The sequence below is a fragment of the Trichoderma atroviride genome, chromosome 6 (assembly GCF_020647795.1).
Source record: "Trichoderma atroviride chromosome 6, complete sequence".
Lineage (NCBI taxonomy): Eukaryota > Fungi > Ascomycota > Sordariomycetes > Hypocreales > Hypocreaceae > Trichoderma > Trichoderma atroviride.
This window is the reverse complement of record NC_089405.1, coordinates 422,106-448,497: the sequence shown is the minus strand read 5'-3', so window position 1 is coordinate 448,497 and position 26,392 is coordinate 422,106. Positions and strand designations below refer to the sequence as shown.

At 48.5% G+C, this 26,392-nt stretch overlaps 10 protein-coding genes across 10 annotated transcripts; 3 read left to right on the top strand and 7 right to left on the bottom strand.

The window, feature by feature from the left end:
* Positions 1-354: 354 nt before the first annotated feature.
* On the bottom strand, positions 355-2,376 carry TrAtP1_010766 (uncharacterized protein; the record flags this gene model as incomplete). Its single annotated transcript, XM_066114834.1, has 7 exons — positions 355-388; positions 460-820; positions 872-1,039; positions 1,095-1,667; positions 1,721-1,931; positions 2,003-2,270; positions 2,333-2,376. 7 exons carry the CDS (start codon positions 2,374-2,376, stop codon positions 355-357), a joined length of 1,659 nt encoding a protein of 552 aa, XP_065970931.1.
* Positions 2,377-3,229: 853 nt separating this feature from the next.
* TrAtP1_010765 (uncharacterized protein) lies at positions 3,230-3,622 on the top strand (the record flags this gene model as incomplete). The annotated part of the gene is made up of 1 exon (XM_014092216.2): positions 3,230-3,622. The coding sequence occupies one exon, from the start codon at positions 3,230-3,232 to the stop codon at positions 3,620-3,622; it is 393 nt and encodes a 130-aa protein (XP_013947691.2).
* Positions 3,623-4,408: 786 nt separating this feature from the next.
* Positions 4,409-4,883, bottom strand: TrAtP1_010764 (uncharacterized protein). The gene has a single exon (XM_066114833.1). It carries the CDS (start codon positions 4,744-4,746, stop codon positions 4,528-4,530), a length of 219 nt encoding a protein of 72 aa, XP_065970930.1. The 5' UTR covers positions 4,747-4,883; the 3' UTR covers positions 4,409-4,527.
* A 1,273-nt stretch (positions 4,884-6,156) lies between these two features.
* On the bottom strand, positions 6,157-6,408 carry TrAtP1_010763 (uncharacterized protein; the record flags this gene model as incomplete). The annotated part of the gene is made up of 1 exon (XM_066114832.1): positions 6,157-6,408. The coding sequence occupies one exon, from the start codon at positions 6,406-6,408 to the stop codon at positions 6,157-6,159; it is 252 nt and encodes an 83-aa protein (XP_065970929.1).
* Positions 6,409-7,500: 1,092 nt separating this feature from the next.
* On the bottom strand, positions 7,501-9,013 carry TrAtP1_010762 (uncharacterized protein; the record flags this gene model as incomplete). Its single annotated transcript, XM_014092214.2, has 8 exons — positions 8,890-9,013; positions 8,758-8,800; positions 8,627-8,702; positions 8,482-8,563; positions 8,241-8,429; positions 7,873-8,187; positions 7,671-7,797; positions 7,501-7,615 (listed from the first exon to the last, which is right to left on the bottom strand). The coding sequence occupies exons 1-8, from the start codon at positions 8,936-8,938 to the stop codon at positions 7,501-7,503; spliced, it is 996 nt and encodes a 331-aa protein (XP_013947689.1). The 5' UTR covers positions 8,939-9,013.
* A 1,273-nt stretch (positions 9,014-10,286) lies between these two features.
* Positions 10,287-11,297, top strand: TrAtP1_010761 (uncharacterized protein; the record flags this gene model as incomplete). Its single annotated transcript, XM_014092213.2, has 3 exons — positions 10,287-10,718; positions 10,765-10,969; positions 11,029-11,297. 3 exons carry the CDS (start codon positions 10,287-10,289, stop codon positions 11,295-11,297), a joined length of 906 nt encoding a protein of 301 aa, XP_013947688.2.
* Positions 11,298-12,078: 781 nt separating this feature from the next.
* Positions 12,079-13,221, top strand: TrAtP1_010760 (uncharacterized protein; the record flags this gene model as incomplete). Its single annotated transcript, XM_014092212.2, has 2 exons — positions 12,079-12,119; positions 12,171-13,221. The coding sequence occupies 2 exons, from the start codon at positions 12,079-12,081 to the stop codon at positions 13,219-13,221; spliced, it is 1,092 nt and encodes a 363-aa protein (XP_013947687.1).
* A 511-nt stretch (positions 13,222-13,732) lies between these two features.
* Positions 13,733-15,971, bottom strand: TrAtP1_010759 (uncharacterized protein; the record flags this gene model as incomplete). The annotated part of the gene is made up of 3 exons (XM_014092211.2): positions 13,733-15,066; positions 15,119-15,664; positions 15,908-15,971. 3 exons carry the CDS (start codon positions 15,969-15,971, stop codon positions 13,733-13,735), a joined length of 1,944 nt encoding a protein of 647 aa, XP_013947686.1.
* Positions 15,972-19,313: 3,342 nt separating this feature from the next.
* TrAtP1_010758 (uncharacterized protein) lies at positions 19,314-21,355 on the bottom strand (the record flags this gene model as incomplete). Its single annotated transcript, XM_014092210.2, has 2 exons — positions 19,314-20,877; positions 20,953-21,355. 2 exons carry the CDS (start codon positions 21,353-21,355, stop codon positions 19,439-19,441), a joined length of 1,842 nt encoding a protein of 613 aa, XP_013947685.2. The 3' UTR covers positions 19,314-19,438.
* Positions 21,356-22,360: 1,005 nt separating this feature from the next.
* Positions 22,361-24,487, bottom strand: TrAtP1_010757 (uncharacterized protein; the record flags this gene model as incomplete). Its single annotated transcript, XM_066114831.1, has 5 exons — positions 22,361-22,987; positions 23,048-23,359; positions 23,423-23,646; positions 23,858-24,076; positions 24,151-24,487. The coding sequence occupies 5 exons, from the start codon at positions 24,485-24,487 to the stop codon at positions 22,361-22,363; spliced, it is 1,719 nt and encodes a 572-aa protein (XP_065970928.1).
* Between the last annotated feature and the right edge of the window lie 1,905 nt (positions 24,488-26,392).

Sequence of the window (26,392 nt, the reverse complement as noted above, 5' to 3'; positions counted from 1 at the left end):
TTTCGCATAAATATCTTTCGTAATCATTAGCAACTCATATTTTTATATCGGCGAACATCGTTTTCTTTCTATTACCTTCCACAGTCTGAGAGCAAGTATGAAAAGTCTTCTAGATAAAGCGACTGACTTGCTTGACACATTGACTGGTATCTTTCACAGAGCATCTGGACGTGCTCAGCTAACTTTTCGCAGTCTATCCAGTGGTTGAATAACGCGAAGCCTTTATCCTGCCGTGGAAACAGATCGCGAAGTATTTTACAGACTCTGATGAATGTTTCAACTTGGCAGCTCTTTTGGTGTTCTCGAAACGCAAGCTGAGTTAGACGATGAACGGAAAGCATCGTTGAAGTGTCATTAGTTCGTACAAGAGCTAAATCGACTAGATTCACTATAATGTTCTCGAGACTTGAGAATGAGATCGTCAGTAATTGTAAATGGCTTTGTAGTGGTAACACGTACTCTTCTTCGTCTAGCTTTTCGCCTTCCTTGTGCTCTGGATTTGAACTCGTAACAGCTTCATGTGAAAGCACTGTTAATGGAATGCGATCCGGTGCAAGCATACATAAAACTCTAAAGACCTTTATAGATTGCTCATCCAATTGGCCAAACGCGATTGTCCATGACGATTCTAAATCTCCGTTGTAATAAATATTTGTGATGCCTCTCTGAGGGTTTCGATGTAATAGCGCCCTTTTCTCCCGGTAGTATGGGAGAAATTGCGCAACACCCTTTTTGCGAGTCCGCATGTGCCTCGACATCAAATCGATTGCAAGAGAGAGCCCACCCAACTCGCTAGAGAATTCTTCTGTAAGCTCACGTTCTTTAGCAGATGGGTTAGCTATCCCCAATTGTTTCAACATCAGTGTGCTACCTTCACGATCCGTCAGCACAGGTATTTCAATCTGTTCATCTGCAACTGAGGATGCGAGAATTTCGCTTCGGCAAGTTATGAGGATAGAGCCCGAGCCACATGATGGCAGGGAGCCTTCCAACAGTTTCTGGTTCTCAATGTTGTCGTATATAAGCAGCCATGAGTCAGCTTTAGAAAGTTAGCGACTTTTTAATCTCAACCTAAAGATAAACAAGGCACTTACTTGTATGCTGCAAAAAATGAAGTACTAGCAATTTGTTCTGTTCATGGCCCTTGGACGTAGTAGCCCCACTCAGTTTCAATAAACCGGCAACCTGAGTGAAAGCTTTGGCAGACTCAGAATGATGTTCACTGGGAATCCAGAGAATATATTTCACCCCTTTACGATGTTGTCGGTATGCAAACTCCAGCGCAATCTGTGTTTTACCTACCCCTCCTGTTCCCCAGATTGAGAGTGAGCGGAGAGCATCGTCGCGGGATTCCAGTTTTTGCTCGATTTCAAGCAGTAGCTCTTCTCGGCCAAAGAAATTTTGATTGTGCCTAAAGGGAACATAGTAGTAACCCTGTGGCGTATCTGACTCTTGGATTGAAAGTTTGGCAATGGAAGATTCATCGCTCTCAGCTTCTATCGGCAGATGAGTAAGGCGACCGAAAATCTCTTCTCTCTTCTTCTCTTCTTGGATGATCTTTGCCTCGGACGATTCTTTGATGAAATGCACCGTTTGCGAGAGGCTATTCGAAATCGATTTGTATTTCCCCGTTAGTTGCATCCATTCCACATGACTGTCCAAGTAATCTGTGCATATTAGAGCGAATTCAGTCTGTTAGGGGACAAATCAAGAAACATACCTAAGCTGACTCGAGTCGGAGTAAGCTTAATTACTCTCACAGCTGCAACTGACGCGGAGAAAAACTCCAGTAGCACTTCAAGCACGATTTCTCTAAGGTGCGTGTCTTGCTCAATGATGGGGCTATAGGCCTCAAATGCATGGAGATGATTGGCAACATCAGTCCACAACGTGGTAAGCCGCGAAAGCACAACTTCAGACCGAGCTGCCAGCTTTTGTATTCCAAACTTGATCAGCTCCAAACCAACGTCTCAGATAAGGCCGTCGACAAACTGCTGCTTACCTCGAGCATCAGGTGCACAACACCCCAGTATGCGAGATAGGATCTGGATTTATTACCAAGAGCGACTTCGAGAGCTGCGCCCAAGGTAGTAACCTTTGGAATGTAAAAGTTCAAATGGTAGCAGATCTTTTTGTTGTACTCAGTGCTACACATTTCTTCAATGAGAGACACCAGCTCTTTTGAGTCTTTGATCTCGCCAAGTCGAAAAAAATCTTCTTTCCCGAGTTCGTTTTCCGACAATGCGACAGCGTCTGACCATCTCTTCTCCCTAGTTCGCGTTCAGCAGATTGTTTGCATTAGTATGACATATAACACGCGAACTAGACTTACAACCTACTTTGTGAAGACCGCATAGCTTCCGAATTTGATGGCATGGCGATAGTTCTGCACATCTGCACCATGGTCACTCCGTCTTTTGCCAAGTTTAGGCACGCGGCTTCCCCCCTACATGTATGAGGGATCACATCATTCTTATCTTACATGTAACCAAGTTCGACCTGACACACTTGGATTTATGCCCAATGCTGCCTAGTATCATACATGTAGACACCCACTGGGCTCCAATGAATAAATACATGTACGTGTCGGTACATGTCTGCGGGTATCATCAATGTTACACCCCCGCTAGTAGTGTGCCTCAATAGGTCTTACAAAAAGTACATCGCCTCTTTTTTTTTTTTTTTTTTTTAAAATTTCGGCCAAGAAAAGAAAAGAGGAACTTAAACTGCATGGTCTATTGTATTTGGGTACATACGGCGCTTAATGACGCATCATTGAGGGGATTTCTATGCATCTTGAACCATAAGGTTATGTGAAAAAGACTTCAACTCGGTTGAAGTTGGCAGATGTTCTTGGATTTAGCATTTATATTTTCTATTGATTGAATTGGTCAGTAATAATACGTCTAACGAGATGATCCAACTGCAATTCAACGCGTTTGATGTGCTACGACGGTGTTGAAGCAGCTGCATACATGTTGTTGTAATGAAGCCACATCCTCTAAATATAGTGAAAAGGGCCTAATCCAAAACAAATATCAGATTACAAGGCATTACTGGGATCTGGCAACTATGGGGTAGGCCAAGATTGCTTGGGCTTATAGTACAGTGCCTCAAGTGCTGCATCCCACGTATATATATAGGAGTGGATCCATATCATTCCCTGATCTACAATTACTCTCTGAAAAGTCATGGAAATGAACAGGTGATTTAAAAACCTTGAATCAAAATGCCATCCATTCGAGCATCGCTTTCTCACGTCACTATGACGGATAATCTCCAAGAGGAAAAAGCGTACCAGATATTCGCTCCTTTAGACGTGAGTAAATATCCTCGGACAAATCTCCGATTCAGAACAACGCCGGCAATCCAAATCCAAGATGCTCGAGAAAGCATAGACACTTTTGCACTGGATGTGAATGGCTTCCAGTTTCTACGCAGACAACATGAAGACAGTGCAGTTCTGGACGCTGCCGTCTTTTCGAACAAGGAAGATAGCAACAGCATTCTACAATACCTGCAGCAACTACAGACCCAGCTTCACCGAGACTTGGGCGCTGAGAAAGTCGTAATATATGACTGGAGAGTAAGCTCGTACCATTTCGCTGTGCTGGGATGCTAATGCTGATATGTAGTTAGCTGCGACAGCATCAAAAAACAGCACCACAAGAGTTGATAGCTCAAGGAGCAGATCGAGGTCTTGTCTTAACGCCCGCTCGTCACGTTCACGCCGGTGAGTCGTGTTATTTCCTTGACTCACAATATATTTTTAATTAATTTTGAATCATCTCTTCTTTTTATAAAAAAAAAAAAATAGCTGAGTATCCTAGACGAATCTGGCTCCAACGCCCACAGGATTATACTGGAACATTTAACAGCCGCCGAGAAGGAAAATTATCTACAAAGAAAATGGCGATTGCGAATAGTCAAGTATTCTAATTCTACTCATCTTCCTTTGTCTCTGAATATTGATCTCATACATTTCGTAGCATCTGGAAGCCCCTCGTGGATATAGTTTACGACTCGCCTTTGACTGTATGCGACATACGCAGCGTAGAAGGAAGCGACTGGCTGCTTTGCGACCAAGTTCATGAAGACAGGATTGACGAGTCAATGTATCTCAGACATCGCCCAGGCCATCAATGGTACTGGCTTTCGAATCAAACTCGAGATGAAATGACATTATTCGTTGTTTTTGATTCAGAAAACTTTAAAGATGGCGCCAGTATCAGAGAAGGTGAGAGACGAAGATGTGGCTTATGGATTTGTACGCGCTTTCTGATGACAAAAATACAAATATAGTGAGCACACCGCATGCATCGTTTGATAATCCCTTGGCGGAGGGGTTTTACCAGAGACGCAGCATTGAAGTTAGATCTATCGTATGCACAAGAATATAATTTGATTTCGCGACTTGATTACTTGGCAAGAATACAATCTGTTGTCTTTGTTCATTTCCAGTGCATGCGCCCGTCCCCTCAGCGCCTCTGCCTCATGCCACGCCCGTCTAGCATAGGTAGAAAACGTTTAACCTCCAACCACCTTTCCATCAACGCGACCATCGATCAAGCGAATATTTCCGGTGTCGCCGGCGAAATTGATGGCTTCTGGAGCCTTTATTTGAACATAGCCTTTCCATGGCTGAACTACCGGTGCGGGTGCTGTGGCTTGTTGGTTGACTTGGGTCTCGGCATCGGAGACTTTTGTCTCGGTCTCTTGGGTCGAGAGCGGTGCGGTAGAAGACATAACAATGTCTAGATTTGTTTTAAAAGAAGAAGAAAAAAAAGTGTATATGATACTAGTTCACGAGCTTGGTGTGTCAATAACGCTGCTTCCCTTTCATCAGAAGTGTACAAGAGAGTGGTGAAGCAGTTCTAACTAACATTTTCTCACTTTAGACCATTAGGCGAGTATACGGGTCGGTTTAGAAAGCAATTTTATTAAGCGTGCAGACGGTTAGAGCGTCCTATTTATACTTGGCTATGGTTGCTAAGACTTGAAGATATTACAATAATTGTTTAGCTCGCAGGGGTAATTTTTATATACCTAGGTAGGTAATATACAAGTAAAATTGTGGTTCTTTGACTATTACTAGCACACATTACTAGATGTTGTATATGGAGTTTAAATGAACAGTATGAACTATTATTTTAAAAGAGCCAATATAATACTGATTATATTTGTTTTATTTTAATCTATATAAAATACTTGTAAATTTGCGTCTTTTCTTTTTCTTTGGGAAAGAGGTAATAACGTAGGTACAAGTATGCGATCATGATATTATCTACGAATCTCAAGTCCGTGAGAGTCTGTGTCGTTAAGGCTACCTGCACCTTTGCCATATCATACTGGATGGCGTAAGAAAGTTGTAGATGGGGGTAATCTGCAAATATCTCGCCGAGCTTCATGAGGCGGCTAAATTGGAGGTGGTTTCGAAGACGCAGACTCATGGTCCGGCTATAATGGAAGTGACACTTGAAATACTCGAGGCCAGAATCAAACCAAACATGAGATTGTGAATTCCCAAGTTTTCATGAAGTGGTGTGATGATTGCATAAACCTGTTTCAACGGCCGTCACGCGCCCCAAAGTCCGCAGGATAATTGCATTGCTGGATGAACCTCTGCAAGACGAGTTGCATGTGTCACTTGCTTCCATTGGCTTGTTGAAACCGGAGGGTGCTGAGTCCGAATTGAGGGGATGTATCGCTTAATTCACCAATATTAGGCTGCCGCATCCTGTTGATATTAAAAATTCATGTGATTGGCTGTCAAATTTGTGGCGTTGTTGATGAGGGGGAAGTGTTGGCAATCTTTCGGAAATTGGACGCCTACCTTTCGTGGGAAAATATTCCTTCACATGCAAGCCTGCCCGTGAGAGTCGCATTAGCAGAAAGCGGCAATTTTTGTATTGGTTCAGAAATTTAGGTTGCCAAGGTAATGCGCCAATACGAGGCTCATGTGAGGCTTCGCGAGTGCTCACGCGATTTCGGATTGTATTGCGCCTCCGGCTTGCATCCTTGTTTGTCTAAGCCAGTAGCAGATATGTGTGAACGACGAGGCAAGAATAAGGGGCCTTAATTTATTCATGATTTGCAAAAAAATTGAGTATTGATGACACTTCATCAGCGAAAATGATGGCTACGGACGTCCAATCGTTATATGAAATCGGGAAAAATTCGCCTGAGGAGCATGTTTCTCTGGCGTACTTGGCTGATATACCGAAATATGATCTTGAGAAGCCATATGCCATCGAATTTGATATTCCTCTTGAAAATGAAAGTTTCCGTAGCAATCTCGAATTTGAGTCTAGCATCGTATCGATACGTGACCTGAGGCTCCGAAAGGAGAAGATCAGGCTCGAGGAGCATGGCTTTGAGGTGGTCGATACTGCGTCTAGTTTCGAACATGACTATTTCAGATCTGAAGCACCGATCTGTGAGATGCAGGATGTAGAGAGTCTTCTGAAAGAAAGATTCGAAACCGAACAAGTCTTTTGTTTCACTCAAAGGGTAACATTATCTTCCATATATTACCGGCAAAGGGGGGACTTAAAAAAAAAAGGAAAAATATAAGAAGATTGTCTGTCATTTCTCGCTAATCAAAGCTGATCTTGGCCACATGCAATCTGTAGCACCGAAAAGCAGAACATATCGACGGAGAAAACATTTTTAAAGTACCTCAGCATAAAGACTATAGCTTTCCAGTCAACAATCCCCATGCAGGTATGCTCACGAATTTGAGCGACAAACTTCAAAAATTAAGCATGCATATAGACTTCACGATCGAAAGCGGTATGTCGAGACTTGGCAGGCACCTCACACCAGAAGAGTATCAAAAGTTTAACGATGGGAGCTGGCGCATACGGATAATAAAGTACTATGGAATCTCGAATCTCAAATGTCTTTTTACTAATATCGGTCTACAGTTTCTGGAAACCTATACATCACACCGTCAAGAACCACCCGCTCATCTTTTGCGACAGAGCCACGTTAAGTGAAGCTCAGATCATACCATGTGACCTAGTCTCTCCAGATTATCTTGGCGGATTCTCGTTTGTAAAGTATTCAGAAGGTCAACAGTGGTATTGGCTAAGCAATCAAGAAGTCGACGAGGCTTTTATATTCACAAGCTGGGACTCACATCCTCTATATGAGCCTCCATGTAAGTGTATACTGTGGAATGTCATTTAATAAACGCTTATCAGTCCTTCAGTCACTTTTCACGCGTCTTGCGTACTTGCGGATTCAGATCCTAATCTACCCAAACGCGAAAGTCTGGAAGTAAGAGCATTTGTTATGACCAAGCTCTCTGATGAAAATAGAACAAAAGATGGGTATTAAACTAGAGGTCGTGAACAAAGATCAATCTGAAGTTTGTATGAAGGGTTAAATTGTTAGAGATACCTTAGGGAGACATTATATATAAACTGGCATTCTTTAAGCAGAAAGACCATTTAAAAATACCAAGAATAACAATTTCTTCAATGTTTCCTGAAGTTTTCATTCTTCAAGTTCCTTAGCATAGTTGTCAACCAGATATTTCATTTCCGCCATTGCCAGCGCTCGGTACGGTGAATTGTGACGGAATACCGCTGAACAGAGAAGATCGTAACGCCTGCTTCGGATTAGCTGACCAACACCAAATAGACAGGTTATATCTAAGAAATTACAATGCATATAGACGATTTCGGTCTTCCCAGTCTTCCACTGGCTCAGTCTTTGGAATATGTCGATGATACTCTACCATATATGTTGTACCAAGCCTATAACGCGGCGCACGAAACTCGGCGAGATCCGCTGTTTATTGTATCCAATGTCAGCTTAATTTGATGAAAGTTTACCACCTTGCCATTATCTTCTAGATGTGTTCACCTTCGTTATGTCCCCAGCACGCTCCTGAATCGAATATCATCAGGCGACCAGTTGAAGTGTCGTGTTTGGCATTGCCAGGCCAAAGATCTCCGTGCACAAGGACCGGCGTAATGCTTCTCCCTTCAGACTCCATTGGCCGAATCAGCCGTGGGATGACGAAATGAATGAGTTTCTTCGACAAATCCTCCATTTCTTTGTCGGTGTCTTCACCCCGATGGGTTTTCATCTCCAAGTCTAGCATATTCTTCATTGCTCGAGTAAAGAAGGCTTCCCAGGTTGAGCACCAAGTATTATCTGTTGGGATATTCCCAAGATCTAGTCGCTAATCATCAGATACTGTGAAGGATGAGATGTTTCGGTCTACTTACGAGTAGTGACATGAAATCCAAATTGCCCTCTAGGGGATTTTCCGGCTGACTGTTGATGGATATTTGCTGTGAGAGTACATAACTCATGTAGCTCCGGAATTTTGTCGTCCATTTCGTGAAATTCTGCCAGAAAGAAAGATGTGTCTGGAGCTGTTTTACAGGCACCCCACCCCACGGGCTGAGGAACATCTATGAAACACTTAAATATCGCTCATATTACAGACTAGGCGAGATCACTTACTCTGAGGAGCAAAGCTGTAAAACGTAGATTCGCTTTCAAAAGCACCTCGCAACATAATCCGACCCATTTCGCCTGAGCTCTCCTATAATTCCGTCTTTGTCATTTTCAAGCCATAAAAAAAAGCGTATAAGTTTCGTAGACTCACCTTTTTAAAATACGATTTCAAAGTGCCATCAGCTTCACGAGTATTTATTCTAGCAGTAAAAACATATTTGCTGGGACTTGGGAAATTAGACCGTGCAAAATACATAGCGTGGAAGAGAAAAAGAAGAGTACCAAGTGGGCACGATGGAAATAATTTCCACTCCAGTCGGGAGGTCTATCTGGCAATCAGCAGATGATGAACGCACTCAAGGGAAATGGGAGACTGAATGATTAAAAAAAAAAAAAAAATTAAGAATGACTTACGCGCAATGACGTTCTCATCGACAACGACAGACTCAGACGTGTCCCCCATGTTGATGGTAAAATCGAGCCTAAACTCTAGGTCAAACCAAGAAAAGGATTGATTTCCTAGACGAGAAAAGGAGGCAGAGAGCGCGAAAATGGAAGAAGAAAAGAGAAAGAATCGTTTCCTAGATTTGCGGCTTACGTACATTCCTCTCCGGAGCGGCGACCTAGGCTAACAGCCCGTGCATCAAAGTTACTAAAAAATCTACATGTACCTACATATAGGTAGTAGTAGTAGTACAGTTTGTCGAGAAATTGAAGTACATATGGGCTAAATGATCTTTGCGGAAGGACTACAGGGCATCGGAATAGAAACGTGATAAAATGCTGAAAATTCAGATTCAAGTACGTACGAATGTAAGTATATGCGAAAGTCTAGTGTTCAAATAGAGATAACACATTATGCCCTAGGAAACATATAGTGACACGAGTGAAGGTAATAATTGGTCATGATACACATGAGTAGTAATGTGCGTGTAACATGAGGCACCGCGAGATCTTATATCCGCTAAGATCAGTGTGTCTCACAACGCTGTAGCCTGCTGCGACCTGAGTAATGCAATGCTGCTCCCTTTCCCGCCTTTTGGGCATTCATCATTTCTCAACTTAGCCATGACACTGGAGAATACCATTACTGCACCCAACGAGTTCCAATCACCGATGGCGAGTCACTGGAGCCGCTGGAAAGTGGTATACCTGTATGGGCTCTTTCTGCTCATCAGTACTTTCGGAGACAACATTAAAACTGGCCCCGAGGTGCGCATTTACGAACTTGTCGTTTGTCGCCATTATTTTCTAGAGCACGACCCGTCCAAGGTTGATGAAGATGGAAATGTAGAAGAGAGATATTGCAAACTTGACGTGATACAGGGAGAGCTCAGCGTACTTCGAGGCTGGGTATTCTCCTGGCTCCTGCTCGTCGGGATGTTGGTCACAATTCCGTATGGTGTTATAGCAGATTCGATGGGTCGAAAGGTAGTAGTAGCGGCCAGCTTGATTAGCATTACGCTCCCCAAAACATGGATAATTATGGTTTGTAAGTCAAGGCAAAACAATGAGCAGAATAATGCTGCATGCAAGTCTCGATTATCTAACAGAGCAATGGCAGGTTATTTTTGGCAAACATTTCAGCCAAGGGCGATATTGTTTTCGGCAGTCTTTCGCTTACTCGGAGGCGGCTACTCTGTCATGAACGCGGTCGTGCTGGCTGCTGTCACTGACGCTGTGCCCGAAGGCAAAAGGCTAGTCCTCGACTATTCTCAATCACATGCTTCTTAAACAGACCTAGATAGTGAGCTTCGTGGCTAATAAACAGTTTTATTGACAGAACCGCAATATTGTTTTACATTAGCACCATGACACTCGTATCCGAGCTTGCGGCGCCTCCTCTCGGAAGCCTGATTATGATTAAATCCAGTCCGCTCATGACAATGGTGGTCGCAACGATGGTTGAATTTCTTTCTATTTTTGTTTTGCCATTTATCTCTGAAGCTTCACAACACGCCGCTGCCGAGTATGAGACCTTAAGCGGAGATGAACCCTCAGATGAGGCTGTTGCCCTACCTGTACCCGACCAACTACTGTCGTCCCGAAAGACCTTGAGCACACGCATCAAGGAAAAGACAAAAGCGATAACGGAGGGCATGGGAGAAGCTGCGAAATTTGCTGTCAAAGACCGAAACATTCTCTTCGCTTTGCCATCTTTCCTACTGCCAATCATAGCACAGGAGTTGATGGCGTTTTTGCTGCAATATACTTCAACCAAGTTTGGCTGGACTCTGGCGGCTGTAAGTGAAGCTGCCATTTTAGAAGACGCCAGACTAACTTTTCAAGGCCACCATTCTTACCACCATGCGACCAGCCATTACTATTCTTCTGTACACTCTCCTCTTACCGACTTTTAACAGATTCTTATTGATGCGGTTGGGACTCTCTGCCGGGAATGCAGACTTGGTGGCTGCCAAAGTCAGCCCAGTATTGTCGGTCTTGGGTTTGCTGATGATGGGTTTAAGCTCAACACCATGGATGTTGGCGATTGGTAAGCTGACCTTGATCTTAAAGCTGATTTTACTCTTCTCACTCTAATAATGATGTTAGGCTTGGTAGTCTTCACTCTTGGGTACGGCTACACACAATCAGCGCAACTCTTCCTGGCATCGAGGGTGGAAAAAGACCAGCTTGGCTTATTATACACAGTCACTGCTACGATTAGCGCCATCGGTGGGATATTGGGGGCCCCGTTAATTGCCCAAACGTTGAACTTGGGCTTGAAATTGTCCGGGATATGGCTGGGCCTGCCATTCTTTGTCGCCGCTGGCGTTTATGCTCTCTCAAGCATTGGAGTGTGGAGCTTGTCTTTTACTTAGGTCCGATTCAGTGCTGCTGGCAGTGGTTGCAAGACCTGTCCATTATGACAACTTGCCGGGGTATAGACACAAAAGCAGCGGGAAACATGCTAGAATAAATAACCATAAGATGCAACTTTGTGTCTTAATGTGACATCCTTTTCGCTACACTTAGAAAACTAAAGATCCAAGCCGTCGCCACTGGTTCTCGAAACCAATTTAGAAGCCTTCTCCCAAGCCCCCCATCCACCAAACTCTTAAACTTTCCCTTTCCGGAATCGCCCTCAACACTCGCCCCGTAAAAATCGCAGTTACTCCGACGAAACTCCTAAAATCGCCCATTCCAGTATAAACCCCTTCACCATACAAAAGTATGCTTATTGCCCATAAACCCCACCACCTGTAACCTCCCCAATTTTTTTTCCAACCAAAACGTCATAACAAAAGGCGACTCGTGCCATGGTGGGGGAGGTTTCTTTGGAGGGGCACGGAGGGACTTGCCTGCGTACGAGCAAAAGCCTCAGTGCGGCAGGAGTTGCCTTTGTTTGGGAAATGGCCTCTTGGGTAGATTGATAATTGTGTCTGGTTTGTGGCTGCTGAGAAGAATGTCGCGATGAGGCTTGCATTATTCATGAACGATTGAGTGGAGATTGTTGGTAATTGTATGATAGAAGAGGCGAATTGGCAGAAATATAAATATGCATCCCCTCTACGATTCCAAGCTTCCTCTGGCATACCACATCTAAAACCCACAGCTCATCTTCTCTTCTCCTATTCCATACCAAAGCATCACCACATCGCAATGGCCAGCAAAGTCTTCAACGTCGGCGTCGTAGGCTACGGGTAAGTCAAGTCAAAGCTCAACCAACAACCAACAACTAACACTCTCGCCAGCCTCTCCGCCAAAGTCTTCCACATCCCCTTCATCACCACCACCCCCTCCCTCGCTCTCCACTCCATCGTCCAGCGCTCGCCCAAGCCCAACGACTCGGCCCCCGCCGACTACCCAAACCTCAAGCACTACACAGACTCGGCCGCCCTCATCGCCGACCCAGACGTCGACGTCGTCGTCGTCACCACGCCGCCCGACAACCACTTCGACCTGACCAAGCGCGCGCTCGAGGCCGGCAAGCACGTCCTGACCGAGAAGCCCTTTGTGCCCAGCTCGGCCGAGGCCCAACAACTCGCCGACATTTCCAAGAAGACGGGCAAGCTCATCTGCGTGTACCAGAACCGCCGCTGGGACGCCGACTTCCTGCTGGCCAAGCACCTCATCGAGGCCGGCCAGCTCGGCCGCATCGTCGAGTTCAACACGCACTTTGACCGCTACCGCGCCGACGCGCCCACCAACTGGAAGGGCCAGCTGGGCGTCTCGCACGGCGGCAGCGCCCTCTTCGACCTGGGCACGCACCTCATCGACCAGGCCTACGTGCTCTTCGGCCTGCCCCAGTCCGTCCGCGGCCGCCTGCTGAACCAGCGTGAGGCCCGCGCCGAGTTCGAGACGCCCGACGCCGTGTCCGCGCAGCTCTTCTACGCCTCGGGCCTGCTGGTCAACGTCGGCATCAGCGCCCTCAGCGCCGAGACGCGCCAGCTGCGCTACTGGGTGCGCGGCACAAAGGGCAGCTTCCGCAAGTTCGACCTCGACCCGCAGGAGGACCAGCTGCGCGCCGGCGGAAAGCCCACCGATGCCGGATACGGCGTGGAGAGCACCGCCAACAGCAGCCTGACGGCCGTCGACGAGGCCACCGGCAAGGCCAGCGAGGTGCCCGTCCCGCAGCTCGAGCCCGAGACGTACCGCGCCTTTTACAGCCAGTTTGCCAATGCCCTGGTCAGCGGAAAGGCCGAGGACGTTCCCGTCAAGGCGGAGCAGGCCCGCGATGTGCTGAGGATCATTGAGGGTGTCTTGGAGAGCGCAAAGACTGGCAAGGATGCTGTTCTGGCATAGGCGGCGAGTTGAAAAATCAGGGGACGAGGGGAGAGCATGTGAATGTACATGTGTGGATGAGGTTACGATTTGAACATTTTGTGGATAAATATACCAGCCGTTTGCATGGAAAGTAAAAATAGGAGTTTTTGAATTCAAAAGTTGAGCAAGTTGCAAAGATGTTGAGATTGTGTGTTGTTATATTCTTTGAATGTCATGGTTGTTGTAAAGTATTACATCAGAAGCCGGTTTCGAGCACACACAAACAACATGTAAATGAGCAAACAAAGTGTGTAAAAGAATAGTCATTCAAATTAATGAAATCAGCATGTTACTTGCATAACCCAACCAAACCAAGCCCAGCCTGCGAACCAAAAGTATAGGCTAAAACGTCAAAACCAAAAAGAAATAGACAAAATACACGACTATATGCGCCATCGCCTTGATGGATAGTATCATTATGCATCTCTTTTCTAATCCATCCAATGAATGCCAAAAAAAGAAAACTCCAAATTCATAAAGGTCAAATGCCTTACATGAGCAACACAGCACACGTAACTGCCGCCAACACCGTCATCACCGTCGCGCCGCTGGCAGATCTCGCGCCCATGTTGCTGTCAATCTTGATGGGCGTGTCCAAGATCCTTGGTTGGTAGTCTGCCGGTGTTCCTGTTTGGATCGTGCCGTTCCAGCAGTACTGCTGGAAGCACTTGTTGCAGGCATCGGGCACGGGAGTCTTGGTGCGCTCGAAGCTGCGGGACAGCATGGCGCAGCCGACGCACACTGGCCAGTTGGAGTCGCGAGTCGCATTGCCCTGAGTGACAACGTCCCAGCCGTTGGTAATGACGGCATTGCGCTCATCGTCTGCGTACGACATCTGGAAAGTCGAAAGGTTGGACTGGAACTGGTAGGGGTAGTTGGGCAGATAGACAATCAGGGGCGATGTGTCCGTCACGTTGGTCGAGTTGCAGCCGAAAAAGACGGGCTTGGTGTTGAGTCCGAGGTTGAGGAAAGTCTCTCTCCCGGGGACATAGGGGAATCCAGTGCCGTTTGAGATTTTGCTGACTGCACGCTCGTACGTGGCAATGGGAGAGGCACCATCGGGCCAGCCGTTGGTATCGGCCGACGAGTCGACAGAAAAGACAACGTCTACCTTGCGCTCCTGCAGCAGATGAGGGTGGTAGGGAATGTTCTGCAGATCCTCACCGCCATCCACAAGAGTCAATCGGTTGTTGTCGGCAAAGGGGTTGGTCTTGTTGTTCCATCCCTTGAAGGGGTTCGGCGTCCAGTCGGCAATGTCGTTGTTGTCGTTACCGAGCCCGGTTAAAACACCAGTGAGAATCTTGACGACGAAATCGGGGATGCCTTTGGGAACAATGGAGTTTGTGCCATTGTCGTTTTGGAGGTAGAGGATGATTTGGTTGAAGAGAGTGCTAGAGGTGCCCATGATGAAGCCGACATTGTCGAATCCCACAAAGCAAGATTCGTTCTTGGGCAGCACGCCGTTGTTGAACTTGGAACCGGCGTACTTGAGCGGGATGTAGCCATTCAGAGTCGGGTCGGATGAGCCCATCTCCCAGGGGTTAAAGTCAAAGATGGTCGAGTTGTTGGAGATGATGGTCTCTCCAGGCGGGCGACTATCTGCGACTAGGAAAGGGAGAGGCGCTCTCGCGTTTTTGAAGTCAGGGTCGTCGGCAATGGAGGAGAAGGTGTAGCCAGGGCCACCGCTGGTGACGTCGACGAGCTGGTAAGAGAGGAAGCGACCCCAGTAGTCGGTGATGGAACGATCGAAGCCAGCCTTGTCCTTGGCATCGACGTCGTCAAAGACTTCATTATAATAGCTTGTCAGGCTAACTGACTTGGGACCTGTACATTACCCGTTAACTTCATTCTCAACCTGTTTCAGCTTTTTACCTACCCGCAAGAATTGACTCGTCAAACTGCCAGGCACCTGCGTCTATTATGCCTTGGACCGTGGAAAAGTTGTTTGTGTAGATGCTGCCAACCAGCCATCCGCCGCCAGACAGGCCAGAGATGTAGGTTGCACTCTGCAGCAGACCGCCCAGTTTACCGGTCGAGTTGGCATCCGTCGATCGAGCGTCCCAGGCGGCAATGGCTCCAGCTCCGTTTTGCAAGGCACGGTAGCCGCCGCCAGAGACAGCCAAACCAATGTTGGGCAGAGCCGTGGGATCCTTCTCGACGTTGGCAAGATATCTATCACTGCTGAAGCCAGGGATGGAGATGCGGTCCAGAAGGGCGCGAATAGGCGCAATGGTCTCATTACGTCTCCGGGGCAGCCATTCCTTCTCCTGGGGGCTCAGATGAGAGCCAAGACGAATCACAGGACGCTCGCTAGGACAATCAACAGTAGAGGGCGCATAGCCCTTGGGAGATTGATCGGTGGCCCGGCTTCCGAGAGACCGAGGAAGCTCATTGAAATCACGATATTCAATATCGTGAGGAACTGAAGATGTCACAAACACCGAGTTAGCCGAAAGAATCTCTCATCAGGTAAAATTCATGTACAAGTTTTTGCATCTGGGGGCTTCGTAAAGAGGGATATTGAATCAAGATTCAAGCATAGATGCCAGGGTTCAAAACTGCAACTTAATATGCCCCTTTACACAAAACGGACGGACATGATAGTCTCGTCGTGTTTCCCAACGGGCATCGTAATGGTGGTGGTTCTAGCTGAATCGGTCCGTACCTGCAGAGGCTCCGGTGGGCGCCAATAGCGACGCCGCCGCGAGCAAAGCCGCCAAACGGCTCATATTAACGATCAAGATATGAAGCACCAAAGACGTGATACAGTTTCAAATCAAAACTGACGGCAAACTACAGAAATGCCAATAATCCCCAGGAAGGAGAGGTGGAAGAAGAGAAGGGGAGGAAGAAAAGCAATCGGCTTGGTCGGGGAGAGGAGGGTATGAGAGGAGGGTATGAGAGGAGCTAACAAAAAGGAAAAAGAAAGAAAATTGAACAAGACCCGAGATGGAGCGTTGCCAGCTTGGACCACGGATGCCAAGAACGGGAGCAAACGAGGGAGCCGCGGAGACTTTTATTCACTCTTGTAGCACCAAAGCATTCGTAACATAGCCCTTTGAGCAGACCCGATGCGGTGGCTTAGTCGATGTTGACGGCCGTCCTCCACAAATAGGCTCCGCTAGATCATCTCACCTTTTTTACACACTCTGCGGACCCGACAGCGAGTAGATCCGCGACAGGGCCCATCGCCATGCGTCAGCTACTAAAAGTCCACATTTAGAGCATGAGCAAGACTCCAAGAGGCGGTAGACGTGCCAGTCGGCATCGTTTGCTTCGGAAGAAAAGCCCGACTGGCGCTTAATTCTCTTGTATCCGCCGCTCATACCGCAAAAGTCCGAGTGTCGTGGGAAATGAGGTCAACGAGCGGCCGCCAACCGTGGGACTCGGGCATCTGAAATTTGGATTGCCCGCCCAGCCACCAATCGAACCGCTGCACGGATACCAAGAGCTTGGCATGGGACCACGGCATAGTGACTGTGACAGACTGAGACCTTCAGGGAGGATGGCCGAAGGAGCGAGGCAGTGCCAACATCAACAGCGTACGGGCGTAGGGCGCCAAACGGTGTTCGGGAGCTTCATCTGGTGCGAAGCAGCACTATTGCATCTGCTAGATCGGCACTTTCTCAGCTTACCTTGCCCTATGCGGGACGAACCCTCACAGCAGTAGTGCTGTATAGCCATCGTGCGCTTGCCGGAAATGACGGTCGCCCTGCTGCTTATTGCTGGGGTCCCTGAAGCCACCTATAGATGGATGGAATACTGTAATATGTTTGTCAGGTAGATTTTAACTCCTTTCTGACCGGGCTCTAGCGTCCAGTTCCTGCGCCCCTCGCGTGTTTGGGCCATAACCTTCTTGCGGCAGCTTTTGCGTCGCGCCGGGCCAGCCGCGGAGGCTGCTCGATTCCTCAAGATCTGCCGTCGTTGGTCAAAGCAAGCCAGTCAGTGCACCGTGTTTTAGGAGGTCGCACTGGCAATCAACCCACGACAAAGGCGAGCAAATGAGCGCAACATACTGCTACCGTCTGTACGTCTGGGACACCAGGCACAGCGTCATGAGGTTCCCGTGAGCAGCTTTGACGTTTCACCTCCCTCGAGGCCCCGTGTCCATTGCCTGAAAGGGCACTCGAAACCCTGCAGGGACCTGTGGAATCTGATTCTGTGCGGTGGCCAGGGGCCACTCTTAGCCCCAGAGCTATCGGATCTATCGCCCGTTTGATGCCCAAAGAGGGTCACGGATTCGAGGGACGCCGACTTGGGTTTCATTCTTCGACACTCGATCTGTCAGCAAAGAATAGACGATATATTTTCTACTAGTAGTAGTAGTAGTCTGAGGACGACAGAAGTTGTAGAAGCAGGCCGAGTCTGCTGGGTATTTGACATTACAGTTGGTGCCTCAGGCGGTAACACAGATGCGGTAAGAACTTGAAGTTGCAGTCTTACAAAGGACCTCGTCCCAATGCTCCTTCCCTCTGAGATGAGACCTCGCACGAGCCACCTATCATGGAACATCATCCAACTCACCAACATAGACACGTGCCGTAGCCAACAAACATCAAGCCTCAATCAAACTGCTCGAGTGCCCAACGCAAGCTCCTTGTCCTTTGTCGCTCCGTCCCTGCCCCGTCTCCGCCGCCAAGCACGATTTGCAACTCCCAAGCCCGCCAGCCACGCAGCATAGCCAACGGAGGCAAATAAGCAAGACACGCAGCATCTAAAAGTGACAGAAGAGAGACAGTCCACATGGCGCTCCGGCTAATGCTGAACAAGTCAGTCCACATACACACAGGCCGAGTCTCGGTTCCGCAGACTGCCGCTGTTCCACCGTTGCTAGCCCAGAGTCTCTTCCTTTCAGGACTCACCTGAATCGCCAGACGTCAGGATCCATTGGCTCTGCTTTGATGGTTTCTAGGACACACCGCAGCGGAATGCGCGGGGACCGTGGCGCCAATTCCGACTGCAGGCAGCTGTTTGCGTTGCCGTGACACACAAAAGATTGCAGTAAAGGTTACAGTCTGGGCACTTTGGTCTTGCGCGTGTGAATCCCACATCTGCCATTGGGATTTTCACCAATAGGACAGCCGACATCTATCAGAAGACGGCATTCAAATCCGTCCACGATGCTTCAGGCGGGTTCAACATCAAGCGGCCCTGCCGAGGTTGCCGAAAGGCCCAGCTAAACCGTCCAAGCCCTTGTTCCCACCTGCCTAGCCAACCAAATCATCTCAAGACGTCGAACCAGTCCCAGTCAAGTAGTTGTATACCGGAATCCGGCCGAAGGCAGACACAGACGATCATCTCTTTTCTCTCAATTAGTACACATCTTTCTTTCAACAGCTCAAGATGGGCTGTGCAGTTACTAGATTGTTCCAAGGAATGGGAAAAGTCTGAATCCTTCTCATGAATCCACTACGCCTGTTACCTCATGCACGCCAGCAAAGTCTGTGTGCAACGTCCTTGTACGCGACCAGCAGTATATTGATTGGACAAAGGAGGAGGCATGGCCTGTGACTCGACTTTTCTTGGCCAATGCGGTTTAATTTCCCATCTTACAGTGCTTGAGGCCTCCAGGACAACAGCACGGAGACGTAGTACACCAAGCCTAGGGATAAAGCTGTGTTCCCCTTTTTCAATTTTGATGAGGAATGAAAGGAGACGAGAGAATCGCTCCTGGGTCCCGTGAGTATCACTTATGCAGCACTTGAGGCCTCCAGGACAACTGCACGTAGACGTAGTACACCAAACCGGAGGGTGAAGCTGTGCTCCCCTTTCAACTTTGATATTAGACGAAAAAGAGACAAAGAGCCACGCCAAGGCTCATTCAGTATCACTCATGCAGTGGATGAGGCCTCCAGGACAACTGCCTGTGGAAGTGATTCCCCATTTCTGGGGGTTAAGCTGTTGCCCCCTTTTCAACTTTGATAATGAAATGAAATGAAAACGAAAGAGCCACTATCGAGTTCAATCAGTATCTCTCATCTAGCCCAGGAGAAATGTAACATCTTGATCCATATCTTTGTCTACTCTTATTCAAGTCACACAGGAGTAGCAGAAGACTTCAGGTCTTATAATTCCTATGAATAATGCGCCTCGCTATATACAAACCCAGCCAGTATCAAGCAAACTCCAGGCCTAAGGCGATTCGCTTAGTTTCTGTCTTCGTAGTCACAGCCGCTTCCTATCCCATACTGATACATTAATTCTTCTCAGTCTGCTCGCTCCGCTTAGCCTGTGCAATTTCCTTGCTCTGCGTATTTCTCTGTTCAGTCGATTCAGCCGGCTCAGGCTGCTTATTCTGCTTAGTTTCTTCAGTCTGCTCAGTATCCTTGCTCTGCTCAGTCGGCTCGGTTTCCCTAGTCAGTTCAGGCTGCTCAACCTGCTTATGCTGCCAAGTTTCCCTGGTCTGCGTCTGCTTGTTCCGCGGCTTCAGTTTCTCTAGCTTCTCCGGCTTCAGTTTGCACCTTTTGCCCATAGACTTGTTCTGCTGAGTCTGCTCAGACTTCTCAGGTTCTTGAGTCTGCTTAGCTTCCGGAATTTGCGTAGCTTGCTGAGTCTGCGTAACGTCTTGAGTCGGCTTAATTTTTTTAGTCTGCTCAGTCCATCCAGTCTGTGTCTGCTTGTTCCTTAACCCCGGCTTCTTCAGCTTCTTCTGTTTCCTCAGCCTGTTCAGTTTATACCTATTGCGCATAGACTTGTTCTGCTCAGTCTGCTCAGGCTGTGTCTGCTTGCTCCGCTTGTCTCGCTTCATCTGCTTTTGGAGCTTGTGGCGCTCCCGCATCTTCCTGGACCTCTCCTTGCGCCACTCCTTGTTCTGCTTGCTTTGCTTACTATTCTGTTCATTTTGTTTGATCTGCTTGATCTGCCTGTTCTGCTCGCCATTCTGTTCAATCTGCTCTCTATTCTGCTCTCTCTTTTTGATCTGCTCGTTCTGCTCGCCGTTCTGCTCGTTCTGCTGACCATTTTGTTCGCTCTGCTCGTTGTTTTGCTCGTTGTTTTGCTCGACGTTTTGCTCGACGTTTTGCTCGACGTTTTGCTCGACGTTTTGCTCGACGTTTTGCTCGACGTTTTGCTCGACGTTCTGCTCGACGTTCTGCTCGACGTTCTGCTCGACGTTTGGCTCGTCCTGCTCGTCCTGCTGATCACTTTGTTCGCTCTGGCTGTCCTCCTCACCATCCTGCCCATTCCCATCATCTGCGGCAGCTTTGCAGTTGATACACACATGAATCAAACAATACATACAACTCCGCCCCCAGCCAGCCGTCGGCTGTCGCCCGCAAAGGTCGCAATACTCATAGCGCACCTCGTGAAGAACCCACCGCTCATGATTACAGCGCTCCGACCTCATGAGACCTTTGAACGAAGTGATTGCCCCAATGCCTGTGCGTATGCGCTTTGCCTCGGCAAGATGACGCTCCAACCGCTCCGTCAAATAGTTTTCGTAAACCTCCATCCTCGTCTTGTCCAGTGGTAGGCGTAGTTCCTGCGGTATCGGGTCAAGTTGGCGGCCGTCATCACTCTGTGCTTGCATTGCTCGACCAAGCTCATCTGTAACCGCGTTGCGATTGGGCCGGATGCAGTCGCAAGCCTGCCACGTTTTGCCGCATGAGAAGCAAGTCTCGGCGCCGCATAGACACACTGATTCGTTTCCGTTAGCTAAACAAAGAGTGCTCTCTTTTGCCCCCGAGTGTCATCTCATATCAAAAGACTTACGCAAGTGGTTGCGACCTGGGTTGAGCTGGATATAGCTATTGCACTCATAGCATTTCCCCCAGCCATATGTGGCTGCCAGATCGTGCAGTCTCTGATCATCCGGCGTTTGTAAATCTCCGCAAGCAAGACCCCTATGGAAAGCGCCCCTGCAGCGAGCACAAGTGCTGCTCAGACACTTGCCGCAAATCGCTTCCTGATGTATGACAAATTGTGGGTGGATAGGCGCTCTGCAGTCATTTTGGTAGCAGTAGACCACCCCTCGTGCTTCAACTTCCATCGCTCTGCGGTTATACGCGTCGGCTGTTTCTTGCGGGATCTTGAGCACCGCCCATTCGAGGGGAATCATCATCTCGCAGCAACGGATGGGTAACATGAAGTCAACGGCAAGCGCAGCATCCACCATTTCAACGACACATTTGTGACAGTAGTTGTGCCAACAGTAACATGCCACAAGCTGGTTGCGATGAAACTTTTTGAAGCACGAAGAGCACAAACTGAGTCTCCTTCGAGGTTCCAGGCCTCGACCACGGACCGGGTTAAGCGGCGGAGCAAAAGAATGCCATGGTATTAACCTGACGAGAGCTTGAGATTTGTCCCGATCTGAGTGTTCAGAATGCCGTTGGTGATCCATTTATTTCTGTTAACGATAGAAGATGCAGGCGTCAAAAGAGTGTAAAGCTTGCTGTATCCGTATGTCACGATAATGTAATGCTTGAAGACAGACAACCGCAGTCCAAGTTGGATCGAAGTTTTCAAACTTATTCTTGCTCCATCTGATATGGCACGGCAGGTACAATTCGCTGGGCTACTACCGGCGCATGTATCATGTAGGTATCATGGTGTTGTCTTGACAACGTGTTGCCATGGAAAGCTCAAGGCGAGAATTCGTTCGATGTAGCGTCTCTTGTAGTCAAGACCTACTGATCTTATGCGTCCAATCATTGAACGAGGTCTCGAGTCTGCGCATACACATCTACTCGAGACGAATGACCATCGTTTTGCATGGGTCACCCCACGCGCTGATGGATACTTGGCGACGGTTGTTAAATCGCACTCATTCTAAGAAATAGGACATTGTTCCATATAGCTACAATTGGTACATATATTAAGCGAGTTTTAAGAATTGGAAATGCAAGAGCCTGTGCGATTAGTCTGCTTCTTCAACGGACAAAACATAAACAAGGCCTACTACGAAGCCATACAGTCTGGAGAAGCCGTTATATGAAAACCCTAAGCCTCGGACCAAGTAAGTACCTCTCTCTCATTCTTTTCTTGTTTTGAGAAGCTGGAATCAACACAATCCGTCGAAAATTCGTCAGTCAAGGTCTGGTATTACCTTAATGCCCTACTACAGTCTGTTGCAAGTAATTGAGCATCAGTAGCTACCCAAGTAATACGCTGCCGATGATTACGCGCCAGGGGGCGGAGGTGGAGGGGGTTGATCGCTTGGAGGAGGCGGAGGAGCATCTCCTGAGGGCGGTGGCGGAGGAGGAGCAGATCCTGCATATTGCTGGATGAGGGCATTCAAGGGGCCTAGACCTGGGGGAGCCGAGAGACCGGCACCGCCAACTTGAGGGAGACCAGGAGGCGCACCCATACCCGGTGCAGCACCGTATGCGCCGTACGCAGCATAGTTGGGATACCCACCCATTCCAGGAGCCTGGTGTTGCGAAGCTCCGTGTTGAGGCTGCTGATGCCAAGGGGCTGCTCCTCCTGAGGACGACTCGTAGTTGTTGTGGCCATAGTAGTTGTTGTCACCACCACCGCCGCCGCCGCCGCCACCATGGCTGTTGCTATGGCCGTTGCCGTTGCTGTGATCATGGCCGCGATTGCGGTCTCGAGCCCAAGGTGCCGGTCCTCCACTGCCTCCTTCGTTAGAATCCTGGTTGCGGGATCTCCAGGGTGCAGGTCCGCCGGTTGGTCCTCTCTGCCATGGCTTCGCTTCGCTGTTCCCGTTGTAATTGTTGCTGCTCGGGCCGGCTTCGATTTGCGCAGGGGCAGCTCCTGAGCCGCCGCCAAGTTCCTGCATGAGTTGCTGTAACGGAGAGTCAATATCACAGTCTATAAGAGAGCGGTGTAGGGAACGGAAACGTACCTCCATTTCACGGTCGACGGCATCGCCACCTCCGATCCTACCTGCAGGACGGCCACCAGCGTCATTACGCCAATTGGCGCCTCGCTGGCGGTCTGGACAATCCCTAGCCATGTGGCCGGCATTACCGCAAACGCGGCAGATGATGCTTGCCGTAAAGTTTTGTCGCTCGGGGCAGTCGTATTTACGATGTCCAATCTTACCACAGTTTTGACAAGCCTGGTTTTCATCGTCTCGAAGGGTTCCGTTGAGCGCCGCGAGCTCTCGAAGCTGGTTACGCTTGAGCTCGTTTTGACCCTCGGGGATCGAAGCCGCCTATGGGAGAAAGATAATCAGTAGGTGTTAAATGCATTGGACAGGGATAGGGAAGAGACGTACAGTTTCAATGACGTTGTGGATGAGCTGCTTCGCCTTGTTGACTTTTTCTTCGGTATCTGCCATGATCAAACAGTGAAGATCCTCCTCCTGGTTACTGGAGTGAGCTGCATCAGAGCGACCCTTGCCCTCTTTCACGGAGCCCTTGCCACGAATGGCAATCTTGGCACCAGAGTCATTCTCCATTTTCTTTAGTGTGTTACCACGGGGTCCGATGAGTAAACCAACTTTGGGGGAGAGCTATGTGTTAGTAACTGAGCTTGAAAAGAAACAGAAATCGGAGACTTTAGAATTAGATAGGCACAATCAATCGACGGAAGAAATCAGAGTCTCTTAAGACACCGCATGTCGGCATAGTAACGAGAGTCTGATTGTACTTCAAGTTGAAGGAAAGACGAGGGGGGTTAGTGGTTAGGGTTAAAGGGTTAGCAATCATACTGAAGTTAATCTCCGGGTAGTCGTTAACAGGCACGTAGACTTTCTCCTGGGTTTTTGTAGGCCTGCGGTAGTCCTGGGGCGGGTGATAGTTGGGAATGGTTTTCATGGCCTTTTCAACCAGCTTGTGGCGTTCGTCCTCGAGACGCTTGCGATAGCGGTATTCCCGAGTGTTGATACGTCGACCATGGTTGTCGTACTGGGGAGGAGGTGAGGGGGGATCTGTGGGATGTCGTATTAGCGTCAGAATATGTAATCAAGACAGGAAGAATAGATGCTAGACACATACCGATCACCATCCGCGGGGACGACGTCGTCGATGCGAAGCTTCTGGCTGATTTCCTCAATGCGAAGATGCAGAGTGTAGGCCTCGAGCTGCTCGCTCGTCATGGACGACAGAATGGCTGTCGGCAGCCCCATAAGGCCGGCGGCCTTGTTCTCCGACGCGTCGCCCCATCGGTTGCGCTTCTTTCGACGACGAGGGCCGTCGGCCTCGCTGCGAGGCTCAGGATCGCGGCCACGCTTGAGATCGCGTTCTTCGATGATGCCATCCTCCTCCTCGGCGCCAAAATGCCGCGGCTTCCCCAGCGGGATGTTGTTCGAGCCTGTGATTCCTTGAGACCTCCAAGACATTTCGGCGGATGTGACGATTTCCTGCGGCAAAGGCAATACTGCAAGCAAAGGAGTGCGAGACTTGGTCTGGCGAAGGCCTGTGTGGCCAAAATGCGTAACTTCGCCTCTGAAGTTTCGGGCAATCTTGATGACGGAAAAAGTGTTTCGCCGGCCAGTCTAGCGCTGCCCCCAGCACTGCTTCTGGAACGGCGCAGTCACTGAGAATGTGGTACCTGGATGCTTGCCGCTAGCTTGAACCAGCTACTTCGGGTTCCGTAGAGGCGGAGCCGAGATATGGGTACCCGGTACTCCGATGATAGGAGATCAGAGGTCTAGGCCCCTGCTGCTTATTTGCGATTTGCATCTTGTAAGATGGCGAGAGCCGACAATTAACTTCTCACATCTGAGATTGCTGAAAGCAGGAGAGTTTTCAGGGGGATCGTCTGTATCCGCCCTAATTCCTAAATCCACTCATAAGGTTAAATCTTCTCCGTCTTACGGTGCGGTTGATGTCAGTATTGCATCCTGACAAAGGGCGAAGAGGGTTGTATTGCATCAACTGTCGCAAAGGGAAGGGAAATGCGTGACCAAGAGCAAATGGATCGTTGCAAACAGAACAGCAGATGAATGGGCTTGAAAAGAGGGTGGGCCCGAACCCATTTAATATCGGCTCTACTCTTTGTCGATGCTCTGACGTGCGGAGCCATATTGTTAGAGCACTGCTAGCAAGATGTTGGCTAAATATTTGACAGCAACTGTCTCGCATTAATGCCGTCAAGTTAACATCACCCATGGCCTGAGTTCTCTAGTTGAGAGATTTATTCCCCGTCTTGCTAGATTAATCTTCCTCGTATCTCCATAAAGATCATCTTCGAAGGCAATCATATTTGTGCTTCGTACAGGGTATACTGCCAAACAAGCTCTTATAGACACTTAGTTAATATTCTTTCTTTTTCTTGTTTCCTTTTCTTTCTTTTCGATTTACCAATTTGGAGAATCGTTTATGGGGAACAAACGCCATGAAAAGCCATTTGTCCAAGCGACTTGCTATCGTTTGGCGAGGTCGATTGATATCATGTGGATCGTTTATAGCGCCACTGACTCGGGTTCGATAGGCTGGCCAGATATCCGTCATTTAAATCTCAGAAGCTAAGACGGCGGCTTCTGCTCGGGGTTATCAAGATTGGAAAGGCGTGCAGCCCGTTTCGTCCACCTGCAGGACGTCTTTGCTAGCCTTGTGGTAGAATAGCAGAAGCTCACGCTTGACCTGCCACTATTCTGAGTCAAGAATCGTACGTTTAATGTGCTATTTTGGCGCTATGCAAACCCCTTTTCGCGATTGGTCTTGCTTATAAACTAGGTACCGAGCGCCGGCTCCTAAATGATGCCATCTCGCTGATCCAGTCTTGGCTGTCAAGTAGAGAAATAAAAACCCGAAACTCTGAGCCACGTCGGCGAACCACGGACACCGTTGACTGGGCTACCCTGGCCATCATGAACTCTTCACTATTACGAATGAGGTTGATATTGTGGCCAATTCTAGACTTCCATGTGGCGCCGTGTAAATCCGGTGTACGGCCGTGCGTGATTTGTCCAAGATTGATCCTTCAGTCGGCCCCTCTCGACTGGCTTCATGTACTAGGCTAGGGACTTGACAAGCTAGCAAACCGTCACAAAGTGCGTCTAGGTAGGAGACGAGATGTACTGGTACGTGCTCCCAAAAAGACGAGGGTAGCATGGCACTGATGTTGGGAGATTTGAAAGCTCCGGGAATTACCTCATGGCTTGACTCGACAACTTTTGACTTTATAAAACGAATATGCGCGCCACATCTGTTCACTGCCGCCGATTGCCGCGGCGTGTGGCATTCCCCCGCGTTGTTAAGAATTGTTTGCGTTATGTGGCTTGCAGAGACGGAGTCCACTA